Source organism: Equus caballus, chromosome 2, assembly GCF_041296265.1.
Source record: "Equus caballus isolate H_3958 breed thoroughbred chromosome 2, TB-T2T, whole genome shotgun sequence".
In the NCBI taxonomy this organism is placed as follows: domain Eukaryota; kingdom Metazoa; phylum Chordata; class Mammalia; order Perissodactyla; family Equidae; genus Equus; species Equus caballus.
Window position 1 is genome coordinate 91,019,561 of NC_091685.1, and position 24,651 is coordinate 91,044,211.

The 24,651-nt window shown below is 37.7% G+C and overlaps 1 protein-coding gene across 8 annotated transcripts in view; it reads right to left on the reverse strand.

Annotated features, from left to right (window-relative positions):
* The window catches only part of ARHGAP10 (Rho GTPase activating protein 10), a 287,552-nt gene that overhangs the window by 170,084 nt on the left and 92,817 nt on the right, over positions 1 to 24,651 (reverse strand). For 6 of the 8 annotated variants that reach the window (XM_070261551.1, XM_023636457.2, XM_023636458.2 and 3 more), the window contains 4 exons: positions 19,307 to 19,378; positions 11,389 to 11,490; positions 5,670 to 5,780; positions 3,684 to 3,788 (listed from right to left, as the gene is read on the reverse strand). In XM_070261551.1, the coding sequence (XP_070117652.1) occupies positions 3,684 to 3,788; positions 5,670 to 5,780; positions 11,389 to 11,490; positions 19,307 to 19,378 (390 nt within the window). The remainder of the gene's footprint in view (positions 1 to 3,683; positions 3,789 to 5,669; positions 5,781 to 11,388; positions 11,491 to 19,306; positions 19,379 to 24,651) is intronic. The other 2 variants (XM_070261549.1, XM_070261548.1) reach the window with 1 other exon arrangement.

The window sequence follows — 24,651 nt, forward strand, 5'->3', positions numbered from 1 at the left end:
CATCATGACTTCAGGAAGTTATTCTTCCTCATTTTCCTCATCTGTAAAATAGGAATAAAAAAACCTACATCGTGGGACTGTTATGAAGACCAAGTGTATAATCCAAATAAAGCACACAGGTAACACCCAGCACATGGTAACAAAATTAATTCAGGTGGTATTATTAGTATTACAATTAAGTCACTGAAAAGTCCTAACAATTATTCTCTAACAGAGGATACAAGATAATCTTCAATGTCAAACTGACAATTATTTTAAATCTGATTAGAAGGCAAAGTACACTTTAAAACTTTTTTTCAGATTATAAAAACCAACCCATAGCATTATAAACAGGAAAAAGGTTAGGGCACTCATAGTCTGTTTGGGGGCCAAAAGAAAAAGCATAAACAAGCTAAAAAGTGGCCATAAACCACCCCACCCCACCTCACCCCCGTGAAATAACCAGGCCCATATTTTGACACAATCACTTCCAATCACTCTCTTTTTTTGTTTTTTAAAGAGAGTTTTTCATTTTGGTGTTCCACTTTTCTCCCAACACTGTAACAAAAATATTTGCACAGATTCTTAAATTCTTCTTAACCACTCTTAGTATCTTCTAGTGATTCTTTATGAATCCCAAAATTGCTCATATTCCATTTCCTTCCAGGAAGAATTCTATTCTAGTCTCCTTTTCCCCATATTCCTCTGGGGATAGAGATCCCGAAAGTTTAAAACTCATTTTTTTAAATATCCTTTAATTTTGATACAATTTACATTCTTGTGTAAAATCTATTTTCTAAAAGCCATCTTGCTCTTTTTTGTTTTCCTTCTATTACACTAGCTTATGGAAAAGGGATGAAGACTGAATCTCTTTCCAAAAAAAGGTCTAACCATTTTTACAAGAGAAAAGGTGAAACTAGATGGGGAAAAATAGGTCATTTTCACTTTTAAATAACTTTTACCTTTTTTCTGATTATAAAATTATTTTGCTATTTTTTTACTACAGTAAAATACTTAAAAGTTGACCAAAATTATCTATAACATTATAGTGCACAGAGAGTTAATTCTAAGATTTGCTTTTAACATTTGGGTATGTTTCCTTAAATACATAAACGTACACAGCATAAAAAATAACACGTAACTGGGATTTTTGTAATACAGTTCTCCATAGCCAGCATTTTCCCTTTAATATGCTAAAAGCTGACATCATCAGGGAATGCAACAAATGGCCAAGAAATGAGTAAATTACAGCAATAATGAGGAGAGAGAGAGTAGGTGAGGTAGAATGAGTGGCATGTGTTTCAAAGGTGCTGCTATTTCTCAAGGGAAAAGAATGAGCTAAAAGGAAAAATGAAGAGCAAAGGCAACACCTAGTCAGGTGTTCTCAATACTGAGGGAGAGGTGGAAAGAAGAGCCTCTACCTGGAAGAGCTGCAGGAATGGACTCAGAAACAGCGGGAACAGAAAGACGAGAGGAATCTGAGAGAAGCCATCAAGGATTCAGGGCAACTCACCGACACCACTCAAGTTCCAGAGGACAAAGAAAAGGTTTTTTTCAGTAAACTGTTCTCTGCCCACTTGTCTATGGGAAACGACTGTTGTTATCAAATGTGTGTGTTAGGGCGCTAGTATTAATATAGTAACCAGGAGATTCTGTGCACCGTTTTAAATGAGACCTTGTCTTTAAGTTTTGCTTTTTATATTTCATCACAGAGTATTGCTCATTTTGCTCATCATATTTCATGACAGACTACTGCTCATTCACATTTAAACCTTTAACCTCTCTGAAATGACTGTGGTGTACGTAAGGTAACCACACACCCCATCCCCCCGAGGTGTGTGATAAGTGTACTTCCACCCACACACAAGCTGTGTAGGGACAGTTTCATTGAAGCCCCCAGGAGATGTGAGGACATCTTGAGACAGGGCTGACTTCACGGGCATGTAGCCTGTGCAGTCATACAGGTCCTGTGCTCAGACGGTCACACACTTGATTTAATGCTCTGCTGTCGCTGTGTCAAAATTCTTCATTTTCGACTAAGGGGCACTGCCTTCTCATTTTACACTGGCCCCACAATTTACAGATCCAGCTCTGCCTGAAGGTTCTCTCATCCAGGCCAGCCCTGCACTTGACAAAGGAGGTTCAGACAGAAAAAGTGAATTTCCACAAGTTATACAGCCAGTTAGTGGAGGAAAACAATCAGGATTATAATCTAATCTTCTAAACTAACTATGTAATGTTCTTTTTACAACACTGTGTTCTGCTGCCTGCAAAAGTATTCTGAAAAATCACAGCATCATTAGACTAAATATTCTACAATTTTTAAGTTAGGACTAATCTACACACACACACTTTGACACATATTTAAATTTTGTTACATTATAGTCACTGATGGACAGAGTGGGGATCGGGGGTCTACTCTTCTAGTTATTTAACCCAACTGAATGTTCAAACTATCTACAAATAAAAATGGACACAAGAATTAAAAAAAAACAAGAGATTTCGTTATCTACATTCCCAAGTATAGGAACTATATCAAAAAAAAAAAAAAAAAAGAACTCAAAATCTACACAAAAACCATTCATCCTCAATTTCTAAGATTATAAGAAATTGAAGGTCAGGCAGCAAACAACACAGAGATTCCCATCCTTCTACTTGAATGTCTCTCAGTGTGGGCTAGGAGTTTGTTCCAAAACTAACTTACTGTATTTCTAACAAGGCCTGAAACTATATTGAACATAACCTGAATTCAATGAGGACACATCCAAAATCAACTAAAGTGTTGAAAGGAAAAACATCCACCACCTTCTGATCAAAATCACATACATTATACTGTTTAATACATAAAGTTCTCCTAAATCTCTTTATCCAAGACCTAATAGAAAGCATACATTTTCGAGGAAAAAAATAAAGACCCATAGCAACAGTGAATACCACTACATTGGTAAACATGCATAAAACACAGGAATTAAGTTCCATTGGAACTATAAGCCTATCTGGGAATAAAAATCAAATAAGATACACGGGTAACAGAGAAGAAATTTAGATCCTTATATTTGAAATGACTTAAATCTAAAGTAGAGGTCTCTTTTGTCCGTTTCATACATAGAGAATTTAGAGCTACGTAACAAAGCTCACTCTTAGAATTGTGCCACAAAGCTACAGTTAACACTGCTGTATGGTATATGTAGAAAGTTACTAAGAGCGTACATCCTCAAAATTCTCAGCACAAGGAAAACAAATTTTTGTAACTATATGAGGTGATGGATGTTAACTAAACTTACCGTGGAAATCATTTCACAATATATATCTCAAGTCCTCATGCTGTACTCCTTAAACTTATAGTATTGTGTCAATTATATCTCAATAAAACTGGATAAACAAAAAATAAAGCAAATTATAGGAAATTCTGATTATAAAAACATACATAGTGACTTCTCTGAAAATAAGGGAAGAAAAATAAATTACATGAAATAAATTCATTTTAAAAAAAAAAAGAGCCGCCAGGTGGCAGAATTCCTCGAGCCTCACCTCGCCAGAGAGCAGTTTGTTACACAGAATCGACCAGAAGGTGGCAACGTAGCCTCAGCTTCCCAGTACCAACAGATCAGCCTGGGCTTAGTTTATGGGTTTTCATGTACCAAATAAATTAAAAATACACATCTCAAACATCTTTTTACACCAGAAAGCTTTCACTTCCTTACATTCTGAATGTTGATCTGTAGTTCCATTTTGTAGTGATTGAAGTCTTTGGCAAGTTCATGGCCCTGATGATAGAAAGTAAACATTCCCTGAAAAAAGGACAGCATCTAAAACAAAGGAGAAAAAGTGACATTAGCACAAAAAAAACTCAGGGGAAAAAAAAGAATAACAAAAACAGCCAAGTAGTTCTCTTCACCTCATTGTGATTCTATTGATGTAAAATAATTAAAAGGAAGTCACTAGAATTCAATTAAACCTAACTGCATATTATTTATTAATTAGTCCCTATAAAAAATGAAGGATTTGTGATTTTTCCTCAAATATCAGAGCCATCAGACAGCTTTTATAGAAGAAACGGAATTCTGTAGCACTCATTTGTCCTTTTCAGTCAAGAGAATCCCTATATTCATTTATAATTGAAACTTTATCACTGTAGGTTGATAGAATCTATAAGGAAAGTGAAATCACAGAATCAAAGGGCTGAAGGCTCTCTCCAACAGCAGCCAGCGCAGTGTAACCTCTGTCTTCGTGACAAGGATGTTCAGCAACTGGGACACAGAGGGGCAGAGGCAGGGTGGTGGTCAAGCCCTGAGTTTCCTACAAACTCCCAAGCTGCTGCTCTTGTTAGAAGACAGTTGCTTCTGCCCCATATGCGAGTAAATCTAAAGTGAGCAAAAGTGATATGGGGTGAGCATTAAGGAAATCTTGAAACTCATTTTCTTCAGGATGTCACCTAGTGTAATGGTTAGGAATTTGAGGCTTTGATGCTAAATGGTCAGCTGGGGTCAATTTCCAACTTCAGCAATGTTATGAGACCATGGGCGAATTACCGCAACTTTCCCTACTTCAATTTCCTTATCTGCTAAGTGGGATAACAAAAATATCTCCTCATTCAGTTGTTGTGTGGAATAAATGCAGGAGCAAAGTAAAGTACTTAGAACAATCACGAACAATGATTGAGCATATAAATGTTCAATAAACATAGGCATTATTATTATCATTTCAAATAAAAGGAAAGCTTTAAGGAGGTCACATATTTTTCTCCAACTGTTCAAATTCTATTACTCCAACTGGACCATACCTTCTATGAATGCTAATTTTTAATTAATCATTACTTGGTTATTTTTTTGGATTCTCAAAATTCTACACACAACAAGTAAACTGTATGGCATGTGAATTATATCTCAATAAAGCTGTTTTTTAAAAAAAATATCACAAGCAAAAGAATCTATATTAAAATTAAAATGGATCCTGAGAATCACAAATCCCACTGTCTTTATTTTTTTGCTAAAACCCACAGTATGAAATACCCTTTACATTTTGATTCAGAAGATACATACATTCATATGTGTGCATATATATTATAAATAACTGAAGCTATTAAGTACATCTATATAAGCACAAACAAAATGTGTGTGTGTTTCTAAATCATGTGTTTCTAAAATAGGTATAAAGAAATGTCACAGTAACTCATTAAATAATTTCAAATGTTCCACATGCTGATTCTTAACTTAGGCTGCTATAAACATCGTGAATTTTATTTAGAAATCATTTGCTACCAGTAATTGTTGAAGGTACCAAAGTTTGGACTGGTGTACTTGCTTTAGAAGCAAACTTGAGTGAAGATTACCCCATAAATGTGCTTTCACTCACATTCCAATATGATTTCTTTCACAGGGATTTTTTTTAAGGGTGGAGTTAAAACTAGGATGGCAAAAATTGCACCTGATTGAGAATCCTTGAGACCACGTAGCAAAAGGAAAAATATTCATTATTACCTGTTGCTGTGCAAATAAGGCTGAGAACCAGTGATTCAGAGGGGATTCTTTGACTACACGGCTATCTGTGTCCACCCTTTATAATTCAGGATATCTTGCTTCATGTTTGTGCACTACAGCCTCTAGCAACCGTAAATTAGATCTTGAAAGAAAAATATTTCTAACATATTGCGAAATTCAACTAGCAGAACAATTTGCTATAATACTTACAGGTTCCACAAACTCAAACTTCTTCCTTTCTTGGATTTCCTGAAGCTTACATACATATTCAAGAGACAGTTCATAAAAGTGTTGCCGGTTTTGTTCCACTTGGATATCTGCCTATGTTAAAATAATTGAAGCCGGTCAAATTAGAGACAGTGAGGAGTGAAACTCTTTATCAGAGGTTGGCAAAACTATAGTCCACGGGCCAAATGTGGCCCAGAGCCTGTTTTTCTAAATAAAGTTGTAGTGGAAATTAGTCATGACTATTCCTTTATGTATCTTCTATAGCTACTTTCCAACTAAAACAACCAAACTGAGTAGGTGCAACAGGGACCTTATGGTCTGCAAAAGTACAAAACATTTACGGTCTGACTCTCTGCAGAAAAAGTTTGCCAACCGCTGCTCTCTATGATGAGGTTGACTGACCCCAAAGGATTGAAGACCAAGAGTAAAGCTCTTCATGAAAAACTCACCCCAACTGCAATTGACATTCAAGGATGAACGTACACATAGAACCAAAACCACATAAACATTATTTCCATTAACAAATCTTCTAAGAATGAAGTCTGCTTGGGAAAGAGGGTTGGGGAAATTCCAGTCACCTAGCAGTCATGAGTGAACGCAGCAGGTGAGGAAGTGGCCACAACGGCACCATCTCAAGAACCTGGCTCTCAAAGGCAGGTCAGGGCTTGAAGCCCATCTGTGGGCAGTCATGCTCTTAAGCCCTCACAATGTCCCATCCCCTGCGAGTGAACAGGAACCAGATGGCCAGAAGACATTCCAAAAAAAGGTTCCAGCTTATTTTGTCTAACTAGAAAGGAACTGGGAGAGGAGCATGGTTCCAGAGAGAACAGCCCAGAAAGAATTCTCATCCTAGAAACCATTCTTATAAAGCATTATGTATTTCCTAACTTAGGTAATTTTACTTTTTCAAGTATTTACCTAGACATTTCTCCAAGCAGGATACATAAATGGCAATAAGCACATGGAAAGATGTTCAACATCACTAACCATCAGGGAAATACAAATCAAAACCACAAGATACCAATGCATACCTATCAAAAAAAACAGGAAAAAACTATCAAAAAAAACAGGGTTGGTGAGAATGTGGAAAGTGGAGCCTTGCATACTGTTGATAGGAATGTAAAATGATACAGCAGATATGGAAAACACTATAGCAGTTCTCAAAAAAATTTAAAATAAAATTATCGTATGACCCAGCAATTCCATTTCTGGGTAAATACTCACAAAAATTGAAAGCAAGGACTCGAACAGATATTTGTATACCCATGTTCAAAGCAGCATTATTCACAATAACTAAAAGGTGGAAACAACCGAAGTGTCTACCGACAGATGAATGGATAAACAAAATGTAGTGTATACACACAACGGAATATTATTCAGCCTCAAAAAGGACAGAAATTCTGACACATGCTACCACATGGACAAACGTTGATGACATTATGCTAAGTGAAACACGCTAGTCACAAAAGGACAATTACCACATGATTACACTCATACAAGGTACCTAGAACAGTCAAATTCGTAGAGACAGAAAGTAGAGGGTGGTGGTTAGGAGCCGGCTGGAGGCGGGACTAGGGAGTCATTATTTAATAGGTCCAGAGTTTCAGTACTGCGAGATGACAAGCGTTCTGGAGACAAACTGTGGTGATAATTGCACAAGAACATGAATGTACTTAATCACACAGAACTACATACTTGAAAACGGTTAAAATCATAAATTTTCTGTTACGTATATTTTACCACAACAATTTTTTAATTTTGGGGGGAAAAAAAAGTATTTAACATGTAATAAAAAATTTTTTAGCATCAAATGATTTTTTAATTAAAATAATGTTTAAATATAATAAGTAAGAGTGTTATTAAGCCAAAATGAGAATTTCTACCTCATACTCATCAAAATCATAACATTTTTATGCTTCTAATAACCAGAGTTTGAGAGTTCAGCCACCAGCAGTTAACAGACAAAACTCCCAGGAAAAACAATGTAATTTTGTCGAGTATTTAATAAAATGAAGATTTCAAGAGTTAAGAGTAAATTTTTCACGTACTGTTACTGGGAAATGTTCTACAAGAAAATTATAGCAAGATCAGATTTACCAGGTTTTTTTTTTTTTAATTTTAGTGAATTCTCTTTCCTAGTTGTTTGTGCTACTGCAATACCCTGGCATGGCTGGTCACCCTCTAGCAACACTCCCCTAATGTTCTGAGTGTTCAGAACTGCTGTGCCACGTGTTCTGTGATTAAACCACCAGAATCCCTGAGACTGTCGATAACCCATATTTTACGACAATGCCATGGACATCCAAATTAGACCTAGCAGCACAGTCTTTAGTCTGACTCAAGTCTATAAGGCAATCTATGTGGTCTAATAAGGACTATATAATTTGGTCTTTGTCCCCAGTCCCTGGCACAAAGCTCCGAAAACCCTTGGAATTTCCAGAGTGATGGAAGTGTCTTTTGTCATACATAAGGAGCCCCTTTTGAACACACTTGAGTTTACACTAATGAGGTGGAGCCCCTGGATAGCACCAGAAGACCCAGTGATTAGAGGGTCTGAACTTTCAGGCCCATCCACCAACCTCTGGGAAGGGAAGGGAGGGGAGAAAGCAGTATAGATTAAGCTCTATAAAAACTCTTGAATGAGAGTTGACTAGCTTCCTTGTTGGCAAACTCATCCACTTGCCTGGTGGTATACCCCAGTTCCATGGGGACAAAATTTCCTGCACTTGGGGCTCTTTTCAACCTCACCCCATGCACCTCTTCGTCTGGCTGTTCATCTGTATCCTTTATTTTATCCTTTATAATAAACTGGTAAACTTAAAGAAATGTTTCTGAATTCTGTGAGGTACTTTAGCAAATTAACTGAACCCAAAGATGGGGTCGTAGAAACCTCTACTGTATAGCTGGTCAGTCAGAAGCACAGGTAACAATATGGACTTGCAACCGGTATTTGGACTATACTTTTTACTACACCAAGTAACAGTTGCTTGTTTTTAACAAATGTGTAATTTCAATTTAATTATCATCTACTTTCTGACCCTTCCTGCTGTAAATATGTATCATGAGAGTAGATCCATCTCACATAAAGGTATTCAAAGGACCTATTACCCTGGTCGTATTTATACTGAAATATTATATTTGGCTACTCAGCAAACAAAAACATACTTCAAAAATCAACAGAAATGGAATTTTCTCAACTAGCAATACTTGTTATAAATATTAAGTAGAATTTAGGGATGTGGTTGGAGGTATAAGGTATTGCACCCAATACAGGCAGAGCTATAGCTAAAGGTCCTAATAGAATTACCCAGTCAGCTGGTGTCTGCCACAATTTTCTCCTGTTATTTTCATTTAAAACAAGAGGAAAGAATAGATGATACAAGTTCCTCTGCCTTTGCTCAGTCCCTCTCTAAGCAACCTTTATTAATCTCTTGAGCACCTCAACTCAATTCACTGCCAAAAGTAATGAGAATCCAAACCTAAGCTTGTTCTCTCTAAAGAGCATCCCCCCTTTAAGGCCTTCACACGTGCAATAGAAAGCTGTTTCAGTTGGGAGTTTGTTCCTTAAGAGCAAACAGGGCAAAACAGGAAAAAATATATAACTTAAATGAAACTAAAATTATTCATCTTAAAGTTCTCTTCAAATTTCTGATCCACAGTTTAATTATCTTCGGGAATCACGAAATTCTCGAAGCCCTAGTTCACTGTGCAAGCAACTTCACACCTGTTCATTCAATCAATGTTTAAGTGCCTACTTCCTGACAAGTACTATTCTAGCCATTGGGGGAAAAATCTGATAAATCTGAATAAAACAATCTTGTTGCCTTCAAGGAGCTTACATTCTAGCAGAAGAAGCCATGTAACAATCAAATATGTAGTCAAATGGTTGTAAGAAGAAAAAGAATAAAGCAGAGTAAGGGGGACACTCTAAACAAAATGGTCAGGGAAAACTTCTCTAATAAAGTGAACTCTGAGTGGAGAGTATTTGAAAGAGTATTTGGAGGAGTGAGGCATGTTGATCTGGGTTGGAAATGCCCTAGGCAGAAGGAAGAACCAACACAAAGGGCCTGAGCATGGGATACACTTGCCTCAGCCCAGTCAGCGCGAGGCAGCCCACGAGGGTGTGAGGACGGCTGGGATGGGCCTGGGCCCCTGGAGGTAGCTGTGAGAAGGGTTTGGAGAAGAGCAACACGAAGCCTCCCTCTGCTTGCTATATAAAAAACAAACAGTAGGAATACAGTTGGTGGAGGCAGGAAGACCAATTAAGAGGCGTTTGCAATAATCTGTGCGAGAAACGCCAGCAGCTTGGGCCATGGTGACAGTGGTGGGGGTCAGGAGAAGAGGCCATATTCTGAGAATATTCTGAAGCTGAAGAAGACATATGCTGATGAACTGGATGTGGGGCGTGAGACAAAGGGCCAAGGATGACACTAAAGATTTTGCCTAAACAACGTTTAGAATGAAATACCTAATTGTATAGTGAAGATGGAAATTTACTTGGGGCATGAAAATCCCTTCAGGAAATAGAGATAAGGGGAGAAGAGAGGCAGAAAACTGCTAACATAAAAAGTGCCTATAAAAACAACAGCTGCCACTCAAAATTGACTGAGGGTAGGAGATGAGGGAGCCCATGTAACAATTGCATGACTTTCTACATAATAAGGAACAAGGAGAGAATGGAGCCCTACCTACCTACAGTATTGTAAGGAGGATTAAGTGGTACAAAAGCTTCTTTCTCTTTTACAAACTCTGAAAAGCCATCCAAATGTCAGTCAAAGGTATTAAAGAGACAAAGAAAATGTGACATGTGGGTAATGTCAAAATGACCACATACACATAAACATAAACACACACACACACAGTAGGCAACTGAATATGACATTTAAAACCCAAATTCATACTGGATTCAATGTCATTAGTGTTGTTTTGATGATACTTCCATAAGTGGATATTATAGTAGCATATTATGCCCAGATTCCTTATGTGTTTAAAAATAAACAAATGAGAAAAAAATCACACTTCTGTAGGATGTGTCAAGATCCTAACAGCCACAAACAGCATTATTTTTAATGAATGCGTATGTTCCAAAGTGTAAACCAGTGAGTTTCCATTCGAGTGTGTGAGCGAAAAAAAACAAGTGGCAGGGAATTTAGAAAATGGCTAGAAAGAGAAAATGAGAGAGAAGACATAAATTCCTTTCTCCTTACATACGGCTCCCTCCCAAAAAACGAGTCTATTAACACAAGTAAAACAGATGCTCTCTTTCCAGTAGAGCTGAACCTCCTGAATCCTCAGCATTAAATAAGATTAATGCTGCCTTCACATAAAAGCCAAATGGTATATGAGCTTATTAAATTCAGTTCATTTCTTTAAGAAATCTTGAAAGCCAATTATGAATCTATTCCTGCAAATAATATATCTGTTCTTCAGTAACGCTGGTTAAAACGGTTCCTGTGAAAATAGGCTCCGAACCAAAAATTTTAATACTCTGAACCCATCCTAAATTAATCACTACAAGATGTATTAATTATTTTGTCTTGCTCCACAAGAACTCTTTCCTTAACTCATGGCAATACCTGTTCATTTTTTTTCCCAGCTCTAATAATCCTAAATGAAAAGTTTTCAAGAGAAAAGCACCTTTAAACAAAAAAGACATGTACTATTTACTAAATTTTAGAAATAACAAGAATTAAAACAATACCTCTTGTAAGTGTGAGTCTTTCTTTTTTGCTGATAAATTCAAATGTTTATCAATTAGGCTATAGTTCTTTTCTGTCTCTTTGTCAAACTTCTTTTTTTCTTCCTACAAATCAGAAAAACAGACAACTATGATTAAACAGGGGGAAAAATGCATACACACAGTTTATCCACTGGGAAGCTCAAAATATGAAAAATATCTGAAAATAAAAGAAAGTACCCTGAGCATGATCGAGTTATCTGAAAAATCTCCACATTCAGGCCACTGCTTTTTAATCATCAAGACAGCATGAGGATTGAAGAGTCACCTATCTTTTCTTTTTTTCTTTTAATGGCCTCTTTTCCAAGCCTGTTATTTTTCTACTCTTCATACTTTTCAGAGTTTAGAATTCATGCCATGTCACTTGTCTCTCATTAAAAAAAATTTTTTAAAGAAGGATACAGTATAAAAACATAAAGTTGAAAAAAGCAAACTTGCTACAGATTTTGACATAGAAATGGAATTCACTTAAAACTGAGTAAGTTTTGCTCTGTATAAAAAAAGAATCATCAATGTTGATCTTCCTTAATTGTCTAGTATGAATCTAACAATAACATCCTCTGACACCAAATACCATCTACTTTCCCAAACCTTAGCAGTGATTTCTATAACATGGTCTAGAATATGTTTCAATAGGTCAACAGGGCCTAAAATGATAATGACATACTTGTATTGAGCCCCTTTGTCAACATTATAAACATTTCTCAGGTACTGCCTAGAAATAACATTTGCTTTCCTTTTGCTATAGAAGCTTTTTCAGAAAACCAGTAACCAAATTTTTCAATGTAGAGAAGAAAGACTATTGCCCCAACACAGCCTGCCCACTTCGATTTTTAATAAACATTTCTGAGCACTAATGAAAGCACACTTATGTCCTCATACTGTCAAAAGGTTTCTAATAACTTCAAACTCGCCCTAACTCTCTCAGGCCTCCTGGAAGAAAACATTCTCTCCACTAGTTTCCAACTTTTATTTTCTAAAGCAAAAATAATGAACTATTCCAGTCTTTTCTGGTATGATCATTTTCCTTTTAGGCAAAGAGATTAAATAAAGCACATAAATTCTATTTCTTCCCATTTATCATTATTTATTTCACTACATGGGACTACAAATTGTCATTGCGGGAACCTAGGACAGAGCTTCTGCCAGCTCATCTAAAGACTCTAAATTAAACCCCACATCGACAGAGGAGACAGAGACCCAGGAACCAATGTTTCCATCCATTTCTACTCCAAATTTAATTACAAACCAGCAGCATGACTTTGGAAAAAAATATTTAGCAACACGGAATCAGTTTTCTTACTGCAAAGATCAGGGGGCTTTTTTGTACTAGCTCATTCGTGGATCCAATCCTGAAATTCTGTGATCCTATGGTTCACCCATGTGTCAGGACACTCAAACTTTCATTCAAACAGAGGCACTTTATTTTTCTTTATGCCCTAGGTTTAATGTAAAACCATTTAAAAAAAAGTTTAAGGCATTAATATTATATGGTTACTCTCTTTTCTGCTTTTCATTATGTATTATGCTCTTCATCAACTATTTTAACGACAAACAGAAAATAAACTAAAACAAACATATGGCCATTACTTCAAAATCTTCAATATTTTAAAAAGTTCATCTTGTAGAGTACACACTGCATTAGGTGTCCCAGAAGAGTCACGTTCAAGTCCTGGCCACTTAGGACTCTGTGACTCTGCACCAGTGTCCCAGCCTTCTTTGAGCATCAGTTTCTCAGGTTTAAACAAGAATGGAAGTCATGCCACTGCATTTACGACAAGATTGCTGCAAAGCAAGACCAGATCGCAAAAAGTGTTCACTATCTTTGCAGATTAGCACTCACCAGGAATACTGAAAACATTTTTACTCATTTGATTTCATCCAAATCACAGAATGGGCCAAAGTTGGCAGTGATGCGAAATCAGCAGTCAAAACATCCAGCACACTCAGCAATAGTGGGGAATGTAAATGAACACGTGGGGAAAGTTGGGAATGAAAGAAAATGATGACATCAAGGCTTTGTGAAGAAAAAATTTAGCCAAGAAACAACATTACACCCATCAATTAGAGGGGAGATACACTCGTTCATACATGGTATGGTATTATACAAATGCTGCTGTGTTTTGTTTTTGAATCTTAAGATTTAGATAATTATTTCTTCTCGCAGTTTTTCTCAATCCTATTATAGAATATTATTCTGTTTATTTGTGCTCATATGACTTCTTGTGCTGAAATAATATGAATTTTAAAGAGGACTGTGTTCAAGTAGCATTCAATAAAGAATGGAGCATTTTTTCTTCAACACTGAAATATAAGATACACACACACACACACATATATGGACTATATATATATAAATGAATTGAACAACGTAAGACAAAAGGCTCTATCAAGGATCAAATTAAATACAATGAAAAAATTTTTTATAAAACAGCATTGTAAACTCAAGTGAGTCTGGGTCAGGCAGTAACACAATGACTGAAGCAAGCTGGAAGTAGAACTCATCCAGGAGAGGTGGGGGCAATGGCAAACCAGATAGCCCAGATCTACCCTAGAGGGGAAGGAAGCTATAACACAGCTCCAGCAGATTTTTGCCATATGGAAACAGAGGTACAGCATACAGGCCAGGTCCTCTGATTTTTCTGGAACAGCTGAAAAATCCAATAATTTTTAAATGGTGGCAACAAATTTTCTTTTTATTTTGGGATGAGTAAGGCAAATAAAATGAAGTTTACAGGCTAAATATGACTCATAGGAAGTCATCATATAACCTGTTATAAAATCGCACATGGCAAATAAAAAATGGGAAAGAAGAGCTACTGCTTAAAACAGCAGAACCAGCCAAATAAGATGTACACTATATAAATGGTAGAGGGAATCATAAACCTAAGAAACAAAACTTAAATAATCAGGTCTTTTGAACACATTAGAAGTAAATATATATAAAGGTTCCAATTACAAATCACCAGGTAAAAAAATATTATTCGACCAATGGTGCTGGTATAATTGGTTAACCACTTGGAAAATAGAAAGAGAATCACATCTCATATGAAAATTAATTCCAGATGGACAGAAAGAGTCACAAGTAAAAAATGGAGTCATAAAAAAAATATTTTCATCAGATCTCAGAATAGAAAAGGACCTTCTGAGCAAAAAAGAACTGGAAGAAGCCATAAGAACTTCTACATATCCAAAAATATATAATAAACAAGCAAAAGGCAAACAAAGAAGCACGGAGAAGATGCAATTAATATTTAAGAAAAGAAGTAAATATTCTTAACACGTAAAACATTCTTCTTTAAGCAATTTTTTGCTAAAATCACACATTAATACTTCCATGGAAAAATGGATAAAGAATATATAAAGAATTCACAGAAGTTTGAACATAATTGTGAATTGTTGGCACTTCCATAGGGTATTAGAATTTTTTTGTTTTGTTTTAGAGGAGGAGAATTTTTTTAAGTTACCAGATGATTTTTTATTTTTAATATTTTACAAATTTTCTAGGATGAGGAAATGAAAAGGCTTATTATCAAACTGTAAATATTAAATCATAAGGCATGACTAATCTAGAGAAGAGCTTAATTATTTTCTTAGAGATTCCAAATGTTTCTCCCTTTTTATTTAAATTAAGAGGTAGGAGTAACACTACACATACAAGAAACAAGATTCATACTACATGCAATATGCCCAGCAGGAGCACTTTTTAAAATGCAATCCTGTATATCCAAGCCAAGCAGAGTTTTGCAAGCCCTGTTCTTATCATCTCCTGGTCTCCCAACATCCTACAGCCCCTGTGAAATGCAATCTCTTCCTTGAAGTGCTCCCTCACCCCTCTAGAGGGGAAAACAGCACTCTCCCTCAACTCCTGCACCAAGTCACCCACTCCTACCCTACACGGCACTGGCTTATCCAACCCCACTCTCTCTTCCCCCTTTCCTTTAAGCTCTTTCAGCCTCTCCAAAGAGATGATAATTCAGCTTTTATCCCCACAGAATGGAGCATAAATTCCATACCCAGTAGGTGCCCAGGAGACATCTGTCAGAGAATGAGTGAAGGAGGAAGCCTATGGTGGCAGTGGCACCAACACTGACAAAATGCCACCACTGGTTCCTATGCAGGTGCACCAGAGTCACCTATCCATCATCTTAGCACTATCTGGCCAGAAGGGTCACAAGCCACAGTGCTCTGGCATGTCACCTCTGAACCCTGCATGCAGAGAAGGGACAAAAACCTGAGCAATTCTTGTTTGGCAAACTGATATGGAGCAAGCCATGCATGGGATAATAAAATAATTGCAACTATGTATATGCCAGGTCCTACACCAGACAGGAGAAATACATTATCAAACTCATTTAATCCTCATAATAAACTTCTGAGACAGGTGTCATTAGTCTCATTTTGAAGATTAGGAAATTGAGGCCTAGAGGCCTTACATAACTTGCCCCAGATCACATCACTAGTCAAGCGGCAGAAATGGGATTCGAATGAGGAGAATCAAGTCTTGCTGAAAGACTTTCCTGGTGCTTTGAAGCTGAGATGACAGGGCATGTTCCAGAGCTCCTATGCTTACCCCTACTACAGCACTTTTTACAATATATTTTTATTGCTTTTTTATTTGACATCTCCCCCAGAGAGTTGCCAATTTCTTGAAGACCAGCACTGTTTTAATTCACAGACGTATCCCAGGGCCTCTCATCCCAGGGTGTCTGGTAATAGCTGAGGCAATGTTATAATATATGCAATGAACTTTTTTTTTCAACCCTCTGGTTAAATTTTTTATTCTATTTAATAAAATAGTAATTGGCTCTTTCCAAAACAGCATTTGAATCAGCTCTATTATCAATATAGCTTAGTTGCATCCCCTTTGATACGTGCACGCTACTGCTTGCTTGAAGCCACATTTTTCATTTCTTGATTGCTCCAATATCTAAGAAAGCAATTGTAAATTTCATTGTAACCCTTATCAAGTTCTGGTAATTCTCGGAAATTTTACGAAATGTACTTGGCTCTACGTTATTTGGTACCTGTATTAGCTTCCCGTGGCTAAATCGACATTCAAGGAGCAAAGGCTACTGACAAAGTGTGTGCAGACACTTGAGAATAGGGGAGAAGCTCCTGGGGAAGGTGAAAGAGCTTCAGAGGAGATAAGCGATGAGTGAGGCCTTCAAAAAACTGAATAGTAACTTGATGTGACACAGCACAGAAATACCTGTGTTCTGTGGTGGGAAATGGGGCTTTTTAAACAGAAATGAGAACTTGACATGCGTGTAAGAAAATGTGGCAGAAACTACAGAAGGGAGGTATAATGCCAAACCAAACAGATATGACTGAACAACATATCCCATAAAAGCCAACGGTAGAAAAGGATACCTTGGGGCTTTTGAAAAACCCAACCTACAAAAACCACTTAGCAGTTTAGATTACATTAAAACCACAAGTTAAACATGTAATTGGGATTCTGGAAACTGGAGAAATTGAGAGTAAACGGAACTGAAAGAGAGAGCTTCAGTATAAAAGCAGAGGGTATGACATTACCAGAAGGGAAAAAGGAGAAGAGAAAAGAGAAGATTAAGATTTTGACACTGATATCTGAAAAATTCTGCTGTAGTCAACTTTTAAGGACATTTCTTTTTAATCCCCATATGAAAACTGCTTTATGCTGTAATAAATAAATAAATAAATAAAGACCTTTAACCCAAGAGAGTAAAATTATTTTTAAGTATCTCATGTAAGTAGATTAACCAGTGGAATAAGAACACGTCAAAACATGATGGAATGTTTAGGAAGCACAGATGTAGACAATAACCAAACATCCAGATTACAAACCCCTTCCTGGTTCTTCTAGAATTATTAGTTGAATAGCTTATTTATTAGATATCATATACAGTAAGAGTGAATGCTGGCAGAAAATAGAGAAATAAAGCACAGTCTTTTCTCTCAAAGATTTAAGAATCTAATGAAAGAGACAGATGTTTATATGTCACTATATGACCTAGAAAACCACCTGTCTCAACTGTTTACTATAATATACAAGATTGTCAGTTAAAAGCCTTCTTTCTCCCTGTGACTCACAACAACTGGCCTCCTCAAAGGAACACCATCAACAGGTATGACAGCCAACACACATATTCCACTGAACAAGAATGGAGGCTAAATCTTTTATAAACTTGAAGCCAGAAGAACAGTGAAGAAATAAAGAAAGGGGACTTTAGCATAGAATTTGGCCATCAAATAGCTCAAGGCATAAACTAAAGCTATTAAAATAATTTCCCCTTTTATAATATGGCCATTTATCTTGCAAGTTGCTTTGTCAAGATATGCTCTGAACAATACAACATGAGACGCTGGGAAATTTTGCAGAGGGTCAGGGAGTCAATAGAAGGTTCGAGGTCAGAAATTTATAAAACTCAGTAGGGTGGCTGGCAAATAAAAAGAAAATTAAGTCACACTCATTTTTCATTTCCATAATATAATCCTCGCCCGCAATCATCCAATTAAAATGAGAAAAAAAAAGAAATGGACATTGTTTACATTCAGAAGCTGCCAACGAAATGTTAAAAAAGAAAGAACCAAGATGTTCAAACTTTAAAACAGCCTAAGGAGATGAGATCAGAGAAAACAGAATCCAAAAACCACAAAATAGAGCAGTCACATCCCCAACTCCTTCATTTTACAGATAAGAAACTAAAGCCAATCACTTGCGCAAGGTCACAGATGTGAAACCAGACCCCCTATCTCCTGCCACAAAGCCAGAGGACACAACCCAGCTTCACACAGCCCAGCAAACAACCCCAGGAAGGGGACTTGTGGGGGACTACCTCTGACCTCCCCTCAAAACAAAGCTCTTCACTAAAACCTGTCAAATATTCTGCCAAAAAGAAACGTCTAATATTTTAACAAGTCACTTAAAGGAGAATTGATTCCATAAATAGTAACCAAGCAGCTGACACTTTTTGGGTCCATCTGTGTAGTTACAGCCAGTGAGGCCACAATGTTTATTTGTACAAAAGAATTTTAATAGTTTATTTAGGAAGAAAAAGAAAAAAAAAAAAAACCTCACATGCCCAGCCATGTGGGGAGAAAAATACAAATATAAAAACTCTCTTTCCTCCCTAAAATTGATGTTATTCTCTTCTCCTTGGGCCAAGCCAAAAATGGTCAACAACACTCGAGTGTTACTCTTTCTCCCTCAAGTACATACACAAAATTCAGGGAAGGTTGGTGGAAACTGTTTTTCGGGGGTAATTTCAAGGCTCAGTTTGCAAACTTTAGAGGCTGTCAAATATATCCCAAGCTCCCTGTGGCAAAATCCCTGCCTTATTCCCGGAAATCCTGGCTAAATGTCAGATCCTTGAGTACAGTCTGTGGTTCACTTATCTTTGAATCCCCAGCACTGGCACGCAACAGAAGCTCAATAAATTTTTGCTAAATTGAAGGAAATTACATCCCAACAACTTAATATTCTCTTCCTAGTTTCAATGGCATCACAGTGTACGAGCATTTCTAATCTCAAACCCTGGTATAATGCTACACTCTTCCATAAAACTAAGGCGTATGAAGAAATAACTGCACCCCCCACAGAGATAAGATGCTTCTATTCAGAGTAAATGTGTTGTTTGGTTAAGGATATTTTTAAAACTCTATCTGGAAATGAGTAGCCAAAGACGATTACTATAGGTTTTACTATCCTGTCCAGGTGTTTTTGTTTTGTTTTCAATTTCATATCCCCCAAAGGGGAAAATGCACATTTAAAACATAAAACAACAGATGGTTTACTCCAACATCTCCTTCGAAGCTGCCAAATGTGAATAAAGTATACAGTGAAGCAGCAGAGACATCTACATTTTCTGTTTACAAGTTACTCAAATTAGACACAAACCTTTACAGCTCCAAGTTGTTCTTTTCTGAATTTTTCCAAGGGCTTAATCAGGGTTTCAGTTACACTTAATGCCTGGAGAACAAGAGTGATAACAAAAGAGCATACGATTAGGTTTCCAAAAGGGAAAAAATTAGTATTTCCCTCTTCCACCCCACCCAGAAATAAACTGAACAACATATTTAACAGCTTTATCTCTCCCTGCCAATGCAACCATTAAATCACTTCTAAATTTATTAACACACCAGATCTCCATAAATATTTTCAGGGAAGAGGAGGTGGGGCAAAGCGCCAGGGAAACGCGCCACACAGCCCCAACACAGCTCCTTCTTCAGGGAAATACCAAGAGGGTTGTCTTCAACAACAAAGCGGCCTATCACACTCATTAACAGAACACTTCTGTTTGAGAATTTTTTTCCTCCCCCTCCTCAGAAATTTAAAAGTCAATTACATTCCTTTATTAGTAATCAGACTACATTATGTAAAGGGCTAGGTTTGTGGCAACAAGTTTAAATACAGTCAGTCACCTACAACTAGAAGGACCTGCAACTAAGATATACAACTATGTACAGGAGGGATTGGGGGAGATAACGCAAAATAAATAAATACATAAATAAATAAATAATCAATACAATCAGTCTGCCCTTCATTACTGAAAATTCCTCATGGCGATTTAAGGTCTATCAGTAAAGCAGGCACTGGAGCTCGCCACAGTCAGAGCAAACACTGGGCGTGCCGGCAAACAGCACAGAAGGGGAAGGTCGACAAGATAGGAGCCACACACAGACTCCAACCACAGCCACGCTCATTCTTAAGCTGGCTGCTGTGGGGCTTTTCGTTTTAAGGCAGAATCTGAAACTAACAATGCTGAAAATGCAAATAAAAGAATATTTATCTACGGGGAATGCATTTAATAATAATATGCTGGTGAGTAGTGGCTTTCTCAGCCTCTATTGTCAGTAGACTAGAAATACCCAGAATGGAAAAGCAAACTTCAAAACACTTCATAATAATGTGTTGTCCCTCTTTTTACAAAAAAGGCTCCCAAAATTCCAAGCTTAAAATTACAGAAAAAATAAGTGACTTAGAATAGGAAAGGAATCTGAATTTAACGAAAGGCTCCTGTGCAGTGTTTCATTACGTAAGGGTTTCTCCCAAAGAGACCATTCATACTGTGAGACAGGGAACCCTCATAAATGTGATGATGACCAGCGTCTGAACCCTCTTCCCCAGGCCAGCACTGGGTTACACTCACTCTCAAGGGAAAGGGAGCATCTTCACAGTATGGTACTTTCATCCATTGTAGATCATGTGACCTACAACAAGGGCAAACCAAGGAGTCCTTTGTACTAAAGAACAGAGCAGCCACAAAGCAGCACACGTCAGGAATCCCAAGTACCCAAGCCAATAGGGGATGCCCAAAGTTCCATTTGGGAGGGCAGATATGAGAGGTTCTGCCATACATACATTTTTAAAGGGATCCAACTGACACACAACATCTCTAATTTAAGGCACACTTCTATCAGCACCAGTGTCATTTCCTAAGCTTCCATACTGGATCCAGTCTACCAATGTTCCTGAATAAACCTACATGTAATACATCTCCCCCAGAGGCTGGCACACTCAAGAACTCAGCCCAGCATTCTATGTCAGGATCACAGGGGTTAATAACTGCTCAAGTTCACAGAGGATAGAAGCGGGGATTCAAAACCCTGTAAATTTGAGCCCAAGCTTAACCACCATACAACATTGCAATAAAAGTACTAAATGGGGTACCTTCCCCATTCCAAGTAGCCATCTTAATAAAGTCTAAACACATAAAAAAATATTTGCTGCGTGTTCAGTGCCAGGTGCTAGAGATACAACTATGAATAAAAGAAGGAGAGCCGCTGCCCTCATAGGGCTGACTGCCAAGTAGGGGAGACAAACAGTGGATACGTCAACACGTAAGTAGATGTATAACTGCAAATTCTAGTAATTCCCTCAAATGGACAAAAAGAGACTATGGTGAGGAATTTATTAGAGGATATATAAGGAGAAATGTGCTCAGGGAGATCTTTATCAAAAAAGTGACATTTTAGCTAAGACCTGAAAGATGAGAAGGAATTAGTGGTGCAAAGAACAAGGGAAATTGTTTCCAGCCTGAAACCAGCAGAGGCAAAGGATGAAGGTGAGGAGTTAATATTGTAGCAAATAGCAAAAGGCCAGTATGGCTGGGGCATAAAGAACGGGGAAGTGAACGGAATGAGATGAGTGATGGCAGGGGACCAGAACACGCGGAGCCTCATGGGCCCAGGGAAAGAGTTATTTTGGGTATGATGGAAAGCCACTAGAGGGTTTTAAGCAGGGAATTAACACAATGATATTTAGATCTTTTAAAGATTACTCTGGCTGCTCTGAGAAAGAGAGATTAGAGGTGAGGAAAACTGGAAGGAGAAAGACTTGTTAGGAGGCTTCTAGAGTGGAACAGGCAAGAGATGACAGTGGCTTGGAGTAAGGTAGCGACAACAGAAACAGAGAGTAGACAGATTTAAGAGAGATTTGCAGATGGAATCAAAGAAACCGGTAACAGACTGAATGTGGAAAAGGTGGGGTTTCCAGGATCACTCCCAGATTCTGGCATGAGCAACTGAATAGACAAGAATACTGTGTTCTGAAATAGGAAAATTTTGAGGAAAAGCAGCTGAGAGCAAGTACTAAGGGATTATGTCAAATTTGAGACACTGGGAGATACCCAAAAGATTAGTGAAATGGGTTGTCAGAGACACAGGTCTACAGCCTAGAAGAGAAGTTTAGATCAGAGATATAAATTTAGTAGTCATCTGCAAGTAGATGGAGTTTGAAGTCATGGAAGTAGAAAGGTAGGACATGGCAGAGGATAGAAAGAAAAGGTCCCAGACCAAGGACTGAGGTCAGGAAAAGGAAGATGAGAAGGGGGAGTTAGCAATGGAGACTGGGAAGAAGCTACCAGGATGCTGGATGAAAGAAGAAAAGGGTATGTGAGCTTTAAATGCATGAGCTGCAGAGAAATTAAAGAAGGAATGAGACCTTAGCAACATCCATGGAAAAGAGGAAGAAAGGGCCGGAGTAGCTTAATGACTGAAAAGTGAGGACATTTGCAGGAAGGATGGCCATGAAGGACAGAACAGAGAGAAGGTGACTACTCAAAGGGAACCTGAGGTCAAGTGAAGGCGTGTTTCTCTTTTAAGATGGAATATCTGTACTTAAGAGATGAGAGCACATCTAAATGGCCACATGAAGAATCCAGAAAAGATGGTTCAAAGTCTCTAACGTGGGAAGAGATGGGATGCTGACCATGTATAGGTACTGACCTGTCACAGCAGTAGAAACCCTTCCCTCCTTTGTGATAGAAAGGAGAAAACAAGTGCCAATACAAACAGGTTTACAGATTTCATGAAGAGACGCTGAGGGAGTTGCTACCAGATGGGTATTTTTTTCCATGAAGTACAAGGCAAGGTCATTACAGAGTCTGAGCATCGGAAAACATTTGAACAGAGAGGAGAATGAATGAAAGAACCAAAACAAACAGCGGGTAGGGCACTTCCTAGAGAAACACAAACATTCCTGGGCAGGAAGGTGAGCAGGAGTTTATGGAGGCATCCATCTGCCTCATGTGAGATTTTATCTAACAACCCAGGCAGGCGGTGGGTGGTTAGGTTCATTCTGGGTAAGAGAATTTCCAAGAGATGTAAACACAGCGGGCTAATGCTATGTAGTATGCGCAGTGCGGGCAAGCTGCACAGAGGAGGAAACCACCTGGGTTAAGAGAAGACTTCCTAAAGGGGATAATGCAGAGCTGAACTTGAAACAGGGCACAGGAGTTCTCCAGGTGAAGGATAAGAGTAAGAGAAAGGCCCTCTATGAGGAGAGGGGAAAGCAGCAATTTCAGAGCATAGAACAATAAGCAATTCAGTGTCACTAAAACAGCTGAAGAAGTCAGGAATCAGGACAAGAGGCTAAAGAGATCAGATGGGTGTCATTAGCCATCAGCATGGGACCTAGGAAATACCCAGTAAACGCTAGATGTATGAAGGCCTTTTAAAATGAGAACCCTAAAACTCCACGCTCTGGAGTAAACACCATCCTTCACAAAAGGACCAGGCCACAAAGATTCCACAAGAGCAATTTTTGGGTCATCATATTTGTCCTTCACTTGGAGGATTAATTTGATGCAATATGTGCCTGACTTCCAAGGACTAACACTAGTGTAGGAAAAGAATATAAGGGGTTTCTGCCCCACTGTTAGCAGGTCAATAAGCAACTTGCAAAACAAGGAAAGAAGTAGGTGTGACAGATACCACTATAACGGACTCTAATAAAAAAAAAATTTGATTAAAAATTTTAAAACTTAAAATCCACTATCATTTTTCTTCTTTAAGAAAGTCTAATTATGTAACTTCTGAACTGAATCTTAAGCATTCTGCTCAAGAACAAAATAATGAAGTAGCTACTAAATGCTTCAGTGAGGCAACGTTGGTTGAGCAACAAGGATTGTTTGCTTCTTTTTCTCAAAATAGAGTGAAGACTCCATGGAATCTCTCAGTTCCTTCTACAATTTCACAGAAGTATTATAGAGTATTTGTGAGTAATAAGTGCTACTAAAGCTTTCTAATGCCAAAACACGATCCTTCTTTCCCAGAGACAAATCTAGGACTGCCCCAGAACTCTAAAGGCAATTTCCCAATTTGAAAGAGACAGCTGAAGTAATAATATGGAGAAAAGCTTTCAAATACTAACACGCTAGAAATCAATCAGATAATTTAAAGAGAGAGAGAAAGCAAATACAGAATGTATTTTATAACCCACATATAAGGTTATATAACCATATTTTTCCCCATAAAATACTGGAACCAGCCACAAAAGAAGTCATAAACAGCCTTGGCTAAGGAGCCTGGGAAAGGGTTTTGGATAGTCTTGCTTAGAAACAGAATGCATTTACGTGAACATAAAGTATGAAAATTAATCAGCTGCTCTCACCTTAGAGCAGGGGTTAGCCAACTTCTTCTATAAAATGCCAATAAATAATAGTAAATAAATAATAAATAGTAAATAATTTAGGCTCTGCAGACCTACGGCCTCAGTTGCAACTACTCAACTTGCCATTGTAGCACAAACACAGTCATAAGCAGTATATAAATAAATGAGCATGGCTGTGTTCCAAAAAATTTTCTTCACAAAAACAGAAGGCAAAGTGGATTTGGCCCATGGGCCATAGTTGGCTGACTCCTGACTGAGAGAATCATCTTGAGTATCATGGCATAAGATGATCTACTTATTCTTATCTGATTGTATTTTTTTAAAATATACATTTATCATATTTGCAGGGG